The 16,952-nt window shown below is 35.7% G+C and overlaps 2 protein-coding genes and 1 non-coding gene across 5 annotated transcripts; 2 read left to right on the forward strand and 1 right to left on the reverse strand.

The window, feature by feature from the left end:
• Positions 1 to 1,949: 1,949 nt before the first annotated feature.
• LOC133307978 (pentatricopeptide repeat-containing protein At3g53170) lies at positions 1,950 to 7,697 on the forward strand. Of its 3 annotated transcripts, none has more exons than XR_009751109.1 (4): positions 1,950 to 2,308; positions 3,142 to 4,237; positions 5,865 to 5,976; positions 6,811 to 7,697. XR_009751109.1 is itself a non-coding variant. In XM_061508564.1 (3 exons), the coding sequence occupies exons 1-3, from the start codon at positions 1,970 to 1,972 to the stop codon at positions 5,885 to 5,887; spliced, it is 1,458 nt and encodes a 485-aa protein (XP_061364548.1). In that variant the 5' UTR covers positions 1,950 to 1,969; the 3' UTR covers positions 5,888 to 6,361. The 3 variants fall into 3 exon arrangements, 1 of the variants encoding a protein (XP_061364548.1); XR_009751110.1 differs by having other exon boundaries at positions 6,859 to 7,697; XM_061508564.1 differs by lacking the exon at positions 6,811 to 7,697 and having other exon boundaries at positions 5,865 to 6,361.
• A 4,828-nt stretch (positions 7,698 to 12,525) lies between these two features.
• On the forward strand, positions 12,526 to 13,998 carry LOC133307977 (uncharacterized). The gene has a single exon (XM_061508563.1). The coding sequence runs from the start codon at positions 12,526 to 12,528 to the stop codon at positions 13,996 to 13,998; it is 1,473 nt and encodes a 490-aa protein (XP_061364547.1).
• On the reverse strand, positions 13,097 to 13,202 carry LOC133307979 (small nucleolar RNA R71). The gene has a single exon (XR_009751111.1). It is a non-coding gene; the product is annotated as a small nucleolar RNA R71 (small nucleolar RNA).
• Positions 13,999 to 16,952: the final 2,954 nt, after the last annotated feature.

The following is a 16,952-nucleotide window of genomic DNA, read 5'->3' on the forward strand; positions in this document are numbered from 1 at the left end:
CGGACTTTGAACACGACTTTGAACACGAACATGAACGCGGACTGAAAGCGCCAATCTGGTTAAACCAACAAGAAGGACTTCAACTAAAAAAACAAATAGTAGCTAGGAGAAAGGATAGTTCTAACATCATGAGAGGGACATTAGATATAGCCCAACAACGCGGACACCAAACTACTGGACTGGGGGGCAACTATTATGGAATTGATCTAAGGGCCCATATTCTAGAAGGCCCAATAAGGGCAAACAACTAAAAGAAAAATAAAGGAAATATTACCAAAAAATAAACCCCCAATATTTCTAAGAGGTCCAGAAATTCACTCTTGCCAGGTAATCCATTTATAAATAAAAGGTAAAGACAATCACTCTTAGCTGTAACTATGCACACAACACACCCTTTGGCTATGTCGTAATTATAGTGCACAATAATCCATTATTCTCTAAGGTATCTCCCTTATAGGTACCTAAAAGAGGGCTCCTAGATCTTATAGAAACGTATCAATATCCGATTGAACATCTCAATTCTTCTAGACCGAATAGGACTTAAAGATAAATCAAGATTATTTTGAGAGGCAATTTTTGAAAAAATTTGAAATCAAATAATTACTTGGAACCCAAGTCAGCCACATCTATAATAAAAAAAAGGTAGAAATACACTTCAACCCATCTTATTGAGAGGAGTCCAATGGATTAAAGGTGATTCCGGATCCAATAGATGAAGCCACGTAGCGACCTCCTTAACCACACAATCATAGGAATATGTTGCTTCATAACCTGTTGTTCATCTTTAGCCCAGAATCCGAATCAACTAAATTAGCTTCAATTACTGGTTCAATTCCTTGCGAGACAACTTGGTGCACCAAAAAGTCGTCCTCATCTAACCGTTAATTAGCTCATATCCAACGGCCACCAATGTGATTTGTGTGCTCCTCTTAGCCAAACTCATATTGACCAAAAAGCCATTCCAAAAGGTTCCTTCCTCGTGGACGAGAATGGTCTTCAAGGGAGAAAGAGTGTAGTGGATCATGACCAGTCGTGACCCACTGTCGAGACCAACACTAAAGAATATATACTAGGCTCCAAGAGGGTGACTCAAAAGCCCAAATATTTCAGGGACTTTGTAATGGTCTAACGATAGAAATTTATAATTCGGAATTTCCTTTATTTGCTTATAAGAAAAATGCTGAAACTATATAACGAGATTTATTTTTGGTACATATATAACGAGAAATTTAAATTACGAAAAATGCATAAAATTGTTGAAAAATTTCTATCTCTTCCAAAGTCTTCACATTCCTCTTTTGTGAAACCTTACCTTACATGGACGAAGTGTATAGCCATGATTTAAAATTATATACTCATTATTTTTTTACAGTTTTATTAATAAATTTGTTTTACATAAATTCATTTAAATATTATTATCTTAGAACTTATAGGATTATACTTTACATGTTATTTAAAAAAAATAAAAGGAATAGAAAGATTAATTAAAGTAAAAGTTAGGAAAACAAAATATAAACGACAGTAAAGAACTAAAACTAATAGTTATATAATAAAATAAAGGGAAAAATGGGTATCTTTTAAAAGATATAAAATTGTGTTATTTTAAGTGAGAAAAAAAAATAAATCACCAAAAAAAAAAAGTGTGGATCCACCTATTTGTAATAGTGAAATCACATAAGTTTCATTTAAGGTTTCAATGTTTATAAAGTAAACGACGTAGATAAGTAATTTATATTCGCTGCTAAAACGATAGATTAAAAAATTATAATAAAAATGACTATTATAATATTAAAATAAATTATAATTATAAAAATACCTTAATTTCTATCTTGTGCGAATAGAAATCGCGAACCCTTCATTTCAAACCTCAAATATTTTTTCTAATAAAAAATCCAAAAAAATAAAACTATTATAGATAGAATAGAAGCATACATAGAGAAACACAGAGAACCTCACCTGTCACTCTGCAATGAAGCTTCACCCCGCGTCGCTGACATGGTCCTCTTCCATTTCCTCCACAACAACCATTACTCGTTCGACGGAATTCCCAAACGAAAACCACAGAAATGCTCCAAAGCCACCTCATTCTTTTAGCGTCCAATCGTTGAAGCGGCGCTCGAAACCGGCGTCTTCGGGGCTCCAGAAGGACCCAAAGAAGGACCTGTCACGCATTCTCCGAACCGAAGCCGCTATAAAAGGCGTGGAGAACAAAGGCAAGTCTTGGAAGCACAGACAGCTTTGGCCAAAGGCCGTTCTCGAAGCTTTGGATGACGCCATCAAAGGGTGTCGATGGCAGGATGCTCTTAAGGCTGGTCTCAATTTCAAATTCTATTACCCCCCCCCCCCCCCCCCTTCTTTTCTTTTTTTTTGAAAATTTTCATTTTGGATGTGACCCATTATTTTGAAATTAACACTTAGTATTTTTTTATTTTTTTTTTAAATTAGTAGATTTTTATTTTTTTAATTTTAAGTGGAGAGTAAAATGATGGGGTGGGTGGGTGGAAGTAGTCTCATATGTGTTTATTCACTTACATGTTTTGAGAATTATTTATTGGATTGAGTTCAATGCAATGATTCATGGGGTATGAAGCTGCTTTGAACTGACTGAATTGAGCTATTTGTGTAGAATTGGTTGCTCTTGTGGCTATGGATCTTTTTGGTTTGACTGTTAGTTTTGTAGAGAAAGAAAAGAAGTGTCAAGTGTGGTTTTCTGTTATGGAAATCGGGGAGAGTTGTAAAAGCGAGCTATACCATGATGTTTTGAATTTTACTGTTTAATTTTTTATTTTGGCTCTGACCCTTGATATTTTCCATTTGGATATTGTTTGGATACGTTGGGAAAATCTTGAGTTTCAGAGAAAAAACAGACCTTTAATTGTGTATGCCATTGGTTTTTTATTTTGCTCAATTTATATTTCAACTCTCGTCCTTGATTCACTCATTCACCTTATGCTTCTTGCCTTCCTTCATGCAAACATGAGCTTGTTTTGCAAACTAGGGATACTTTGACATATATCATATTCTGTGAATGTTAGACATGACTGGATTTTGTTTTAGGCTGAGAAACATGACTGAAATTTATTTTAGGATTAGCTTTTAACCTTCAGTTATGTCTGAAATATGATTAATTCCTTTTTGCAGATTTTTGCACTTCTTCGTAAGCAACATTGGTATGAACCAAGATGCCAATCATATGCAAAGCTGTTGATGATGCTTGGCAAATGCAGGCAGCCAGAAGAGGCTAGTAAGCTCTTTGAGATCATGTTGTCTGAAGGGCTTAAACCTACTGTTGATGTCTTCACTGCTCTTGTAAGTGTTTACGGTCAAAGTGGTCTCCTTCAGCAGGCATTTTCTATACTTGAAGATATGAAATCAGTTGTTGACTGCAAACCAGATATATATACATATTCTATTCTTATCAGTTGCTGTGCAAAGTTTCATCGTTTTGATTTTATTGAACACATTCTTTCGGAGATGTCATATCTGGGTGTTGAATGTAACAGTGTGACATATAATTCCATAATTGATGGATATGGTAAGGCTAGCATGTTTGAACACATGGAGAATTCACTGATAGATATGATTGAAAATGGAAACTGCCAACCCGATGTTTTCACGCTGAATTCTATTGTAGGATCATATGGAAATGGTGGGGTAATTGATAAGATGGAGAAGTGGTTTGATGAATTTCAGCTAATGGGCATAAAGCCAGACATAAAGACGTTCAATATGATGATAAAGTCCTATGGCAAAGCAGGAATGTATGATAAGATGAAGTCTGTTATGGATTTCATGGAGAGGAGGTTTTTCAGTCCGACAATTGTAACATATAATACAGTCATTGAGGTGTTTGGCAAAGCAGGAGAAATTGAGAAGATGGATAAACACTTTAAGAAAATGAAGCATCTAGGAGTGAAGCCTAATTCTATAACTTATTGCTCGCTTGTCAATGCATATAGCAAAGCTGGGTGTGTTGACAAAGTTGATGCAATCATGAGGCATGTACGGAATTCGGATGTAGTATTGGATACTCCCTTCTTTAATTGCATAATTAGTGCCTATGGTCAAGCTGGTGACTTAAAAAAGATGGGTGAGTTGTTCTTGGCAATGAGAGAAAGAAAATGTGAGCCTGATAACATCACTTTCGCTTGCATGACCCAGGCTTATAATACCCAAGGCATGACTGACACTGCTCAAAATTTGGAAAACATGATGATTACTGCTAAAGAGAGCTTTGGTATGTTGCAATTTGTGCAACTTGTTCTTTGGTGCAATGTCTATGTTTTGATCCTATCGTGCTTGGTAGGAAATGCCTCATCTACTAAGCATCCCTTAATATGTTAGTGAATGTTCCTCTGTATGCAGGAACACTCTTGTTATCTGTCTCTTCTATCTATTTTCTTGTGAGCTCGTGTAGCACCCTTTTCCATCATAATGTAGGTGTTTGGTAGGCATCAATACAACCTGCATTTAAGTGCATTGCTCTTCCCACCCAGCACGAACATGGACTTTTCCCCTTATCTTGGGGTGATAATCCAGTGAGATTTTAATTATCTTAGACTTGGGTATGCTCCAAATTTTGCAACTCTTTTGCTGCTGCAGTTTCAAGTGTTGTTTTGGTCCTATTGTTTTGGCATATACCTCCCTTGTGCCGGTCAAGTGTTGATAATGTCACCAACATTCACAATTAAAATAACCAAAGCCTTATCCTAGTATGTGGCGTCAGCTACATGGATTAATTTGTGCAATTAGGCTCTATCCAAAATCAAGTTTATAGTAAAACCATTTAGATGTTTTTTTTGTTTTTTTTTTAGGTTTCATTCCGAAATTTTTATTTGGTCTTCTTCTGTCTTTTCTCATCATACAATTTTCCATTTCACTCATTCTTCTTAATGGAGCCTCCATTGGTCTTCATCTCACATGACCAATTTTGTCATCATAGGTGCTACTCCAACCCACCTTTGCCTTCCCATATTTGCTTCACTTAAATTTTGCTTTTATTGGCATTTCACTAAGTTCAACTTATTAAAAAAATTGATATCAGGTGGGTCTCTCCATCTTTGCGCTGTAGTTTATGTTGGAAACTATCTCCTTTTTTGGGGAAAATATCTCCTATTCAAGGGTTGTACATTTTCTGTCAGTAATTAGGATTTGATTTGTATATTTTCCCAGTTTCCTGAAATTAGAGAATGTAAATCATGTTTATATATTGAATCGGGTTGAGGATTTCCTCAAACAATTTAGTAATTTTTTTCTCCCTCTTCAAGTTGGCTACAAAGCTTAACATTCTTATGCCTAAGAGGACCTAGTATATATATATATATATACGGGGTTTATACTTCTCCTTTCAAAGGAGAATAGCCTTCTCATGTTGTAGATACATTAAATGGCGGAGCCCACTTCAATTTTTTTTTTCTCTCACTTCTTCCCCTTCTCTCTCTCCTAATTATTGTGTCAGCTGCAAAATAATAACTTCTCCACCAACAGGAGAAGTTGTTATCCCATATATATATATATTGTTTATCACTTTATCCGAGAAAAAGTTATTTCTTGGAAACCACTATTGAGTTTGTTGACTTAGTATTCAGCTTGCAGATATCCTTAGAAAGCCTGTTTCGAGCTCCTTGAAGCTACTTTATCTATAACAAGCTTGGTGCATATGTATGCTCCGGCTTGAGGGGGGAGTATTGGAGAGTATCTCCCATATAGGGAAAATATCTTCTATTTTCTGGTTATATATTTGTTGTTAATAATTTGATTTTATTTTTATACTTTCCTAGTTTTGTGAAATATGAGATTGTAAATCATGTTTTTTATATAATCAATCTTGCTGAGGATTTCCTAACCAAATATTTGAATAACAGGCACCAAGTTGATTGGTTGCTAGCGTGGCCAATTGTGATTGCAGACTTTACTATTCTTGTCAGCATTTTTGCACGGTGATCCGATCTTGGAAAGATTTGAGAACTTTAGCAGGTAAACATAGATCCTTCATCACTACGTCATTATTTTGGGGGGAAATCTTTTTAACCTGTCAATTAGGAAGCCAATTACTTTATTATATTCAGGAGGATATAGCTTCCTGTTTTTGTACATCCTAGTTGGATTAAAAAAAGAAAATATAAAATTGTTGACTCATAAGTGATACAGTCATAAGCTATACTGCGCTTATTATTCTTCAATAGATATGTGACTTTTGATGAAATTATTTTAAATGAATATTTCACCAAGCTCTATTTATGAAGATGCAATTGCATTTGATTACCACATCCATTAAAGGCATTGTCCTCAATGAATTCTCTTTTTCCCTTCTTACAGCTCCTTCAATTTTACTTTACCAAAAATTCATTTTAAGATAGAAACCTATACTAACTGAAAGTACTCTGAAATGTACTTTAGGAGTAGTTCATTTTAGGGAAGTGAATATGTTTGGTTTTCAGATAAAAGAATGATAAATTTTATAGGAGTAATTCTTCTTTTTTAGGGGGTAAATGTTACCCCACAATTAGGCTAAAATCTTTCTTGTTTTTTCTAACATCTCTCTGTTTCTCTCAATTCCCTATGCTCTTCAGCACTGTCCTGACCAACTTATAACTGCTGCAAACGGCAGGGCCATCTACGGTCACTTCCATGCCAATGTGATGGCTGGAATAAGATCTCGTCAAAGAAAATATCTTTAGTACTACGAGAGTATTGAAGACTCAATATATCCTTGATATAATTAGAAAGAAAAAAAAAACACTTAATTATACTTTTTTCTTCCATCCTTTTATGGTTATTGACAGCTGAATCCTTTTTTTCTATTTTTAGTAAAAGATTAAGTACTCTGGTAACACTGAAGATATGCTTCTCGTCAAGGTGGCCAAGGAGGACAATTAGAGAAGATCTTGATGGGTAAAGGAAGAGGATATGTCTTGCAAAGTGTTTTGGACTGGACCTCACATTGGGCCTAAGAGCTTGATGGCCCATCACATGAAGGCCGAAGAATTGGACCAGGAGCAGAGATGCCACCTCCCTTGGCAATTTAAACAGAAAATGATTTTCAGAGAGAATTAACTCCCTTGATTACACACTTAAAGGGACATTATGAACATTAGTGGCAAGAATCCGGACTAGAACTGTGCCCATAGTAGTAACCATTACAGATGGTATAGGTAACGATCTAATACCAACACATTATCCTAAAGAAGCTAAATTAAAATACTAATTTGAGTGTTGGAATGCCTTGGAGTGTTTGGAGTAACAACTTGAATGTTTGGAGTCTTGAATAGAAGACAACTTTAAATAAGGGTTGTGGTTACTGCCCTGGGGTGTTGCATCCATAAAGTCTATTGAAATATCAAATGAATGAAAATGTTAATAAAATGTCAAATATAAAATCTATATATATCCTCATTGAGGCTATGTCCTTAGTTGACAAATACACCATTTATAGTTAAGTGTGATATATGAATATTATCAATTATATAACTGAAATGTCATAAAATGAGGAAATATACTTAACAACCTAGAGGACCTAAGGGCTAAGGGTAGCATAGGACCAACTTCTGGTACTGAATCCTCCTATATAGGTTCACTGATCCTTTGAGAAGCCATGTGGATGAGTTTGTCCCATTCACACAGCTGAGGTAAAATGAGTGGCACCCCAATTTCTGATGTGTCCATTTTGTATTGGGCGGGTTTTTGTTTAACCCCCCCCCCTCTCCTTGCAAAAAGATAATAATAAAACTCTTTTCCGTAATTCGATACCATGTAATCATGAACATTTTTAATTAAATTAGTCTAATCTTTACCAAAAAAAAAAAATTAGTCTAATAGTTATTCTCAATCTTAAAATTAATTTGTAATGTCAAATTATCTAAGAAGTATAAGTGTTCAATTGATTTACAATCTTAAAATTAAGGATGATGCTAATTAGATGAGGAGTGTCATATAGAGAGAAATTGACTCCAATTTCGCGTATGTCCTGTCCCACGCTGCGATGTGTTTTAAATCCGTGTTGTGCAATATAGCTCATCATACAACAAAGCCAAGTAGTAATGGATAAAGCTAAACCTCAATATTGGTAGCATATGGTAGTGACTTCGATTCCTTTAAATTTCTGGGATAGTCGAATGTATAAAATTAAGGGTGTGCAAAAAAATTGATTCACTTGTCGTGCTCTTGATTTGACCTTGACTTGATTCATAAATATATTTTTTTTTTAACTGAGTTTAAATATTGATTTATTTTTATTTTAGTCCGTTTTAGACCTGACTTATTTTAATAATTGACTCGTTGATTTAAATCCTGGCCACACCTATTATATGAAGAAAAAAAAACTAAAAATCACAATTGCAATTTTCATTTTTAGAGTTCTAGGCAATTTGGGAGTTCACAACAAATAAATAAGAAGACGATAAATCACAAGCTGTCCACAACATTATGATAACTGCCATAAATAATTATTAAAAGCTAAACTATTTATTTGTGTCATTAAATAAGAAAACGATAGTAGTCCATAAGAAAACGATAGTCGTCCAGGGTTCGGGGCTAATGAAGTGGAAAAAGCCAAATTAATTGAAGATCTTTTTTTATGTTCAGTATTATAACATTCAAACTTATCCGTCCGTCTAGACCTACTGATAAAGGGCGCAACTTCGTTATATCACTTTTCTTATCTGGATAATAATTATCCTTGCAAGTTCATGTGTTCAACATTGAGTATTATTAAGTATTGAGGAGAGCATATTATATATATAGTAAGAGGTTGGGTAGGTTGAAACTCAAAGTAAGGTGGGTTTAATAAATAATTTATTATATAATTTATATATTTTAAAACAAATAAATAATTAAATTATGAGTTTAAAAATTAAATGAATAATTATAAAAAAATCAAATCAAAAACAAGTTTTGAAATCAAGTTAAGAGCTGGTCAGGTCGGATGTGATCCGATTTTGAAACCAAATCAGGTCAGATCAGATCCAGTTCAAAAAAATTTAAACCGGGTCAAACCTGACTTGGATCAAATTAAACCGGGTTGGGTCAAAATACCTAACCTATAAAATCAAGTTGGATCGGATCGGCACAAAAATCTGATCCGACCTGGTCCATGCACAGCCCTAATTAAAATTTTAAACACCGTTGTTATCTAAAATTTTATTTTACAATACAATGAGGGGCGGGTTTGGTGAGATGATTTGGCATATCACCAACATGAAGTTAAAAAAGAATAATAATAGTATTTCACTCCGTAAAAGGTGCAATAACATTTGCCAGAGTAATTTTGCAAGAGTAATTTTGCATGCATAGATTTTATTTTTTAACAAATGTTTTAGGGGGAAGGATATTGTAACAATCAAGTTGTGTTACTACTATGTTACTACCAATCAATCTCACTATTAGATCGATTATGTTGATCCAACGGCTATATTTATTTCTATCTTTGTATGGTCATAATTTCTCAAATTTAATACTTTATATTTATTTTCACCTTTGTATGGTTATGATTTCCCATATTTAATGCTTTCACTTTAAATATGGGGAATCATAACCATACAAAGATGAAAATAAATATAACTGTTGGATCAACATAATCGATATAACGGTGAGATTGATTGGTAGTAACATGGTAGTAACATAACTTGGTTGTTACAATTCCTTCCCCATGTTTCAGACTCTGAAACTTATGTGGACTGATAAGTCCATGATTTGTGACTTAGAACATTTGATTTGATGTTAAAATGGGAATGAAAATGATATCTTTTGTTAATATAAACCCCAAATGTTACATTGTTATGAAAGATTCTGATTTTAAGTGCTAATGGGCTGATTTTGTATCTTGCAGGCCCAATTACCAATTTTGTCCAAGCAAAGCATATAGAATGGAAAACAAGAAAAATAAGAAAGCTTGGGCTGAGGTTTTACCTTATAAATCAGAAGAAGCAAAAGAAATAAGAAAAGGAATGTGCCTGATGCTATGAGAAAAAGTCTACCAGGCCCAAGAAAGAAAAGAAGGGAAGAAAGAAAAGAAAGGGAAACAAAAGGGGAACTCAGAATCTTGAAGCAAACGCAGGAAAAAAAAACCCTAACACCCACCATGGAGCGAACCATCTCCATCAAACCCCCATCTCAAACCGAACCACCCTTTAATTTTCGTTCAAGACACAGACCCCACACAGAACCCTAGCCCTACTCACGGTTCATTTCTTGAATCAAACCAACCACAACACAAACCCTAACCGATTTTTGTGCGATACAGAAAAATCCAAACAAGTCCCTCAATTAACTTGATGAGCTGGAGGTTGTTAGTAGTGGTGGCTGGAGATTCTTTTTGGTGCGTTGTTAATCGTGCAAGGGACACCAACGATCAAGTGGAGCGAGGAGCATACGTACGTTTTGAGGAGGTGACTTGGGATCAGCTATAAAGGAGGAGATAAAAGCATTTGTAGGCTCTCTCTTCTCCTCGGCTTCTTCTCTAGTTTTTCTTTTCCCTTTGGATATTTTTGTTTTACTGTTCTCTGTTATGTTTTTAGGTTTTTAGAATTCTGTAATTTTTGTAAGAACTGTTTCAGAGCTATTTGCTGAAGATCTATGAAGTACCGACACTTCAAAAATCCTAATGTGTCGTGTCTGACACTTCTCAACACTCCGACACTTCCCGACACTCCAATACACGTTGCAAAGACTCAAAAAAGGTTCAAAGATTATGTTGCATTGTATTTTGAGTTCCAACTATTAGATTCATTAGATTACGATTTTATTGAGTTTAATATAAACATTGAGGATATATTATGTTTATTTGTAAAATTGATGGGTATTATAAGTTTAGCTTTATTTTTTTGTTAAATTATTAAATACTAAATATAATATACACTACATAAATTAAAAATATTTTATAATATCAAAACGTGTCCTGACGTGTCGAAATTTAACATTTTTTAGAATTAACGTGTCGGAGTGTCGTGTCGTGTCGTATCCCGTGTCCCGTGTCGGTGTCGGTGCAACATAGCTGAAGATAGCCTCTGCCTTTATATTTTGCTAGTCGTACGTTTTAAGTTTCTGTTTTTTATTATGTGCCTTTGCTGTTTGTTAGATCATCAACCTGTGGTGATGAGTTAATTTTCTTAGAGTTAGGTTGAAAGAGTACCCGGAACTCAAATGTTATTAGTTGTTGTTTAAAGCTTTAAGTGTTAATGTCCAGTTTGTTTACTGTGTATTTTTCGTTCTGAGTTTATTATGTGATGGTCACACTTAGGCTACTCCTAGTGGTGTGAGATTATTGGGAAATACTTACATTAGACCTCACTGTAAGAACATGGAAAGTTGAGAGAGATCTCTCTCAATGGGTATTGCTCCAGGGATGAAGTTACCCCCATGTAACTTAAGGAAATGGTGCTTCAAGGTCTTGTAATGACAGATACACAGGGATGTGTCATCTGTTATTTATGGTAAAAAACTGTTGTTGGGAAACAATTGTTATATATATATTTTCGTTAAACTGGGACTGTTGAAGAAAAGCAACATTTATTTTCCTGTCAAAGCAACTTAATAGCAAATGAGGGAAGGGGAAACTGATACCCAACTTGCTTCCAAATTCTGTTTTCAAAACCAATCTTTGTTGTTCTTTTGTATTTTCGTCCAAATCAAAATTTAATTTTCTGTTTTAAAACGTAAGAGAAAATCATATAAAAATTTTACAAGTCTTTTAGTTAATTAATTTTCCAGTCAATAGTTAAAGATTCTTTCACCAACTAAAATCACTATTTTATAAAGAAAATCTTCACAAAAAATAAATAAATATTTTCAGTACACTTGAGTTAGAATAGCAGTAGCATTTAATTTGATTTGATTTGATTTTATTTTGTTTTAGTTCTGTTTAGCAATTACAATTTTTATTCAAATTCAAAAACGCCAAAGATCCTTGTGGGAACGATAACTATGACTCATAAAAGCCCTATATTACTTGTTCTGGCGTATACTTGCGCGCATACTTGCATAACTGTTAGCAAGGCAACAAGTTTTTGGCGCCGTTTTCGGGGATCAAGGCGTACATTATTAGATTTCTTTGTGTGATTGCTATTTCTGAACTAATTCTTTTTGCTGTTTTTATTTTAGCTTAATTTGAATTCTGTTTCTGTATTGTGTTAGTAAATATTACTGTAGTCTCTTGAATATTGGTAGCTTAAAATTCTGCTCTGTTCATATTCTATTTTGTTGCATGTTTTATATAATTTTCCTGTCATTTAATTTTCTAGTCTATTGTTTCATAGTTGTTACCTTATTTCGTAATTTTTTAGTTTCAATCTTTTATTTTTATTACTAGTTTCATTCTATTAGTTTGGATATATTTTTTTTACTGTTCTATAATTCTGTTTGGTTATGGATATTGTTTTTGCTATAACTTTGGAATTTTCTGTTAGTGGTTACTGTTGCTGTTGCAAATTATTTTCTGTTCGGTTGGTTGTTTGATTTTTTTTAGAAGATACTGAATAGGAATTTTGTTTGCTTAAGCTAGGTAGATTTTATTTTTTTTAAAAAGGTTGCATGAGTGCAACTCCACACCCTTTCTTAGAATCTTTTGACCCTGAATCTGAAAGGACCTTTAGAGTTAGGAGACGAACCCAAAGAGCAAATAGGCAGATCCTACTTCTAGATTTTGAAGAAATGGAGGATTTAGGAAATGTAAATGGGAATGATGGGGTAAGAGGACCTGCAAGGATAGAGAACCCACCAGCAATAGATGACAATGATAGGTCCATGACGGACTTCATTATACCTGTTTTGGATGAGTTAGACCCAAGTATTGCTCAACCTGTTAATGGAGTGCCCTTTAAGTTAGAACCGGTGATGTTCACCATGCTCCAAAAAATGGGGCAGTTTCATGGTCTGTTGATGGAAGACCCACCCAAGCACCTTAGGAATTTCATAGAAGTGGCCAACACTTTTAGGAATCCTAACATCTCAGATGATGTACTTAGATTGAAGCTCTTCCCTCATTCACTGGCTGCCAAAGCCAAAGAGTGGTTGAACTCCCTTCCATCCAACTCTATAACCAATTGGCACACACTGGGTGAAAAATTTATCATGAAATTTTTTCCATCCAACAAGATAGTACAAACCAGATGTGACATTACCAACTTCATGCAAAAGGATGGTGAGACCCTTGTAGATGTGTGGGAAAGGTTTAAAATCCTTCTTAAGCAATGCCCTAACCATGGTTTGCTACCTTGGGCAGTGCTGCAAACCCTTTACAACAACCTTAACACCCAAAACAGAGCCTTAGCAAATTCTGCTGCTAATGGCATGTTTATGTCCATGTCCTTTAATCAAGCCCATGATTTGTTGGAACAACTGACTCAAAATTATGCCGAATGGCCTGAAGATAGAAATCAGTCAAGGAGAGTGGCTGGTTTGCATGAGCTAGACCCTGTAACAGTTCTTTCAGCTAAGTTTGATGCACTAACTATTTTAGTGAAAAACCAGGGTCAAGCCATTGAGGCAAGATTGTCTCAACCTCAAGTTCCAATACCACAAGTCAATGCTGTGAACACAGGTGAAACTTGTGTTTTCTGTAGTGGGCCCCATATGTTTGCTAGCTGCCCATCCAACCCTGAATCTGTGTTCTTTGTGGGGAACCAAAATAGGAACCAAAATAATTTTTCCAACAACTTTAATCAAGGTAGGAGGCAGAATCAACAGCCTCAATATTTTCAAGGGCAAGGGCAGCAAGCTGGCCCATCTAATGCTCAAGCCAAACCACATTTTCCCTCTCAAAACTACCCACAATCTCCAAGGCAGCAACCTGTTGCTCAATCTAGTGAGATGCCTACCTCTTCACCTTCTTCCTTAGAAGCTTTGTTAAGGGAGTACTTGGTCAAGAATGAAACTAAGCAAAACAACTTGGAAGTTGTTGAGCAAAGTATTCCTGCATCTTTGAGGAATATAGAATCCCAACTAGGCCATTTAGCAAATACTATGAATAGCAGACTCCCTGGTACCTTGCCTAGTAACACTTAAGAGCCTAGGAGAAATAATGAGCAATGTCATATGATAGAGCTTAGAAATGGTAGATTTGTGAATCAGCCAGAAGCTGTGGTTAGACCTTCCACATTAAAAAAAAATAGAAGAGGAAAAAGTGCAGCAGGAAAAAAATATAAATTTTGAACCTGTTCCATCCACATGTGTTCCATAACAGCCCACAAGGGGCTACAAATAGTGATCCTCTGCCTATTCTGGTCGAATCAGAAATTTAGACTCAACCAGACCCATCTTTAGGGACTATTTCCATGGAAAAGTCCATTCCAAAGGGTCAAGCATCTAAGTCAAATGTTGAGACACTAGTTGTCTCCAATAGACCCCAACCCCCTTTTCCCCAAAGATTGCAAAATCAGAAGCAAGATAATCAATTTAGGAAATTTTTAGACCTCCTAAAACAGTTGCATGTCAATATTCCATTTGTGGATGCATTAGAACAAATGTCCACTTATGTGAAATTCATGAAAGAAATTCTTTCAAGAAAAAAGAAGACTAGAAGAATTTGAGATTGTTGCTCTTACACAAGAGAGCAGTCAATATTTGCTTAGCAAGATACCTCCTAAATTAGGAGATCCAGGAAGTTTTACAATCTCATGCACCATAGGAGACCATTACATAGGCAGAGCATTGTGTGATTTAGGTGCTAGTATCAATTTAATGCCTCTGAGTGTGTACAAAAAGCTAAAAGTAGGAGAATAATCCCACCACTGTCACTTTACAGTTGGCTGATAGGTCCCTAGTTTATCCTGAAAGGAAGGTAGAGAATGTAACAGCCTGTTGACACCGGTATTGTTAACATTGAATATGATATTAGGCGCAGTTACAATCACAGAAGTTATTTGAATTTACGGGAAAACTTTTTGCTTTTTAACATCGTTTACACCATTAAAATAACTGTGATCATATCCCAACACTTTATGCAGAATCATTAATACCATACACTTTTTTTTGTTTAAAGGTTGCTAAGTGGTTCCCATAAACCAACAAAGCTTAAAACTCGTTCTATCCATTTTTAACACTAAATGTCTTAACCATTTTATTTACTCCCACAATTTTAAACCTATCAAATGCTTCTCATTTCTTAGTATGTTATAGATTTTCTCTTAGCTTCACGTGGCTTCGAACCGCGCTCAATTCGGAGTACCGTAGCCCAAGTTATGACATTTCAAAGAAAATGGGTGCTGAAACAGCAGGACCCCCGCGTTGACAGCGCCATTCCCGCGCTGACAGCGCCAGAACACAGTGACAACGGCGCCCACAGCGCCAGATTGGCGCCAACAGCGTCAAGGTACAGGGGTTGTATGCCTAAATCATGAAATCTGACCTTCCTATAGTGTTCTGCCCATGACTTGAGTTATACAACTCCAATTTACACAATCTTGGTCTCATTAGAAAGCTAAAAGAAAGATCTCTAACTTCCAAGAAAGTCAAGGGGTCCAATTCCTTCGAATGGGAGACAAAAATTGGGCAGCACCCTGTTTGTATTTCCAACAGTTCCCGAAAATTTGTCAGAGTTCCCTTTGTTTTTACAAAAATCCCCAATTTTGCCAACAAATCCTAATTCCTCAAGGTGCATAAAATCACATGGGTGACACACACAAGGACCAACAGTGTCTTGGGGCACTTACAACCCATCACAGTTTATCTTACATATACAATACTTATTAGGTTTCAAGTTCAATTACATGCATTTGTTAATCGTACCTATAATCAATTCTACAATAGGCCTAAAGCCCTTCCTTCATATTATACATGCTTCAAATACATCATAGGTGGCTATGGACAAATCTCATGCTCACACAGAATATACATATAAATCCAAGGCATAGTTATACATCCATTTTTTGAAAGACTTACATATAGTCATGAATATACAAAAGCATGGCAATATCAACATGCACAAGCTCATAACCTAAATCCAAAGTATTAAACACTATACTAGGTGTATTCGATAAAATCCTTTAACATGTTATGCCCTCCATGTGCACCTCATGCTCCACTCCTCCAGGCTCAACCTAACCTGAAATGATATCCCCAAACGCGGAGTGAGATATACAAATATATCTCAGTAAACCAAGGGTACTAGAGGATCACTCCACCCCATGGCTCACTCAATGTGCAACAAATAACATAGTATGAAATGCATGGCATACAATATCACAAACAACTGGGGACAAATCCAAGAACATCCACATCAGGATTCCGTTCAAGAACCCCATCATATAACTCTCGGAATCTTCCTGGTGCCTCTCCCATGGTCGAGACGACCCCATGGAAAAACCCAACTGGAACTCCTCATGAGCCCTATCCAGCGGAAGTCCCACGTTTGGATCATTCTGGTACCGCTCCCAGAGTCGGCCCCACGGCAACAACTCGACCGGAATCCCCAAAGGATATCTCCAGCGGAAGTCCAAACAACCACACATCTACTGGCCAGAGATCAAACAATTCACACACAACATGCTCCAAGCATGTCACACAATCAAGCAATAATGCATGAACATACATATTCACACAATGTTCAAAGACACAAAATCCAATCACAACCTTCCACTAGGTGTGGTGCAGCACACAAGGGACTAAATCCAAGTTCCAAAGGTTTACCTCAACTCCGAAGCCAATGCTCCCCAACGTAAGCTCCAAGCTTATTCCGCTTCCATAGCGTCCGTGAGAGGCAACCTGAATGATCAACAATCATGATCATCTATCAATTCCAAGACAACAATTAACTTTCAAAATACACATACCCAAACTCATTCACTTAGGCCAACGGATTATTTACACTTATTGTTCCTTATACATCATCATAGGCCAATTTACCACATACTCAATATATCCAACATTCTTCCAATTCCACAACATCATACCAACCTATAATCCATTTCAACACCACTTACAATCATACAGCACCAATTATACCATTTTTTTATATCATC

Source organism: Gastrolobium bilobum, unplaced genomic scaffold (assembly GCF_033153095.1).
Source record: "Gastrolobium bilobum isolate Gb01-03AN ecotype WA unplaced genomic scaffold, APGP_CSIRO_Gbil_v1 utg80055, whole genome shotgun sequence".
Taxonomy (NCBI): Eukaryota; Viridiplantae; Streptophyta; class Magnoliopsida; order Fabales; family Fabaceae; genus Gastrolobium; species Gastrolobium bilobum.

What these genes read in the sequence shown, in the direction of transcription:
- LOC133307978 (XM_061508564.1), top strand. Translation starts at nt 1,970, where the DNA reads ATGAAGCTTCACCCCGCGTCGCTGACATGGTCCTCTTCCATTTCCTCC. An exon ending in GATGGCAGGATGCTCTTAAG is followed by an intron (nt 2,309 to 3,141) that starts GCTGGTCTCAAT and finishes TCCTTTTTGCAG; the next exon opens with ATTTTTGCACTTCTTCGTAA. An exon ending in TACTGCTAAAGAGAGCTTTG is followed by an intron (nt 4,238 to 5,864) that starts GTATGTTGCAAT and finishes TTTGAATAACAG; the next exon opens with GCACCAAGTTGATTGGTTGC.
- LOC133307977 (XM_061508563.1), top strand. Translation starts at nt 12,526, where the DNA reads ATGAGTGCAACTCCACACCCTTTCTTAGAATCTTTTGACCCTGAATCT.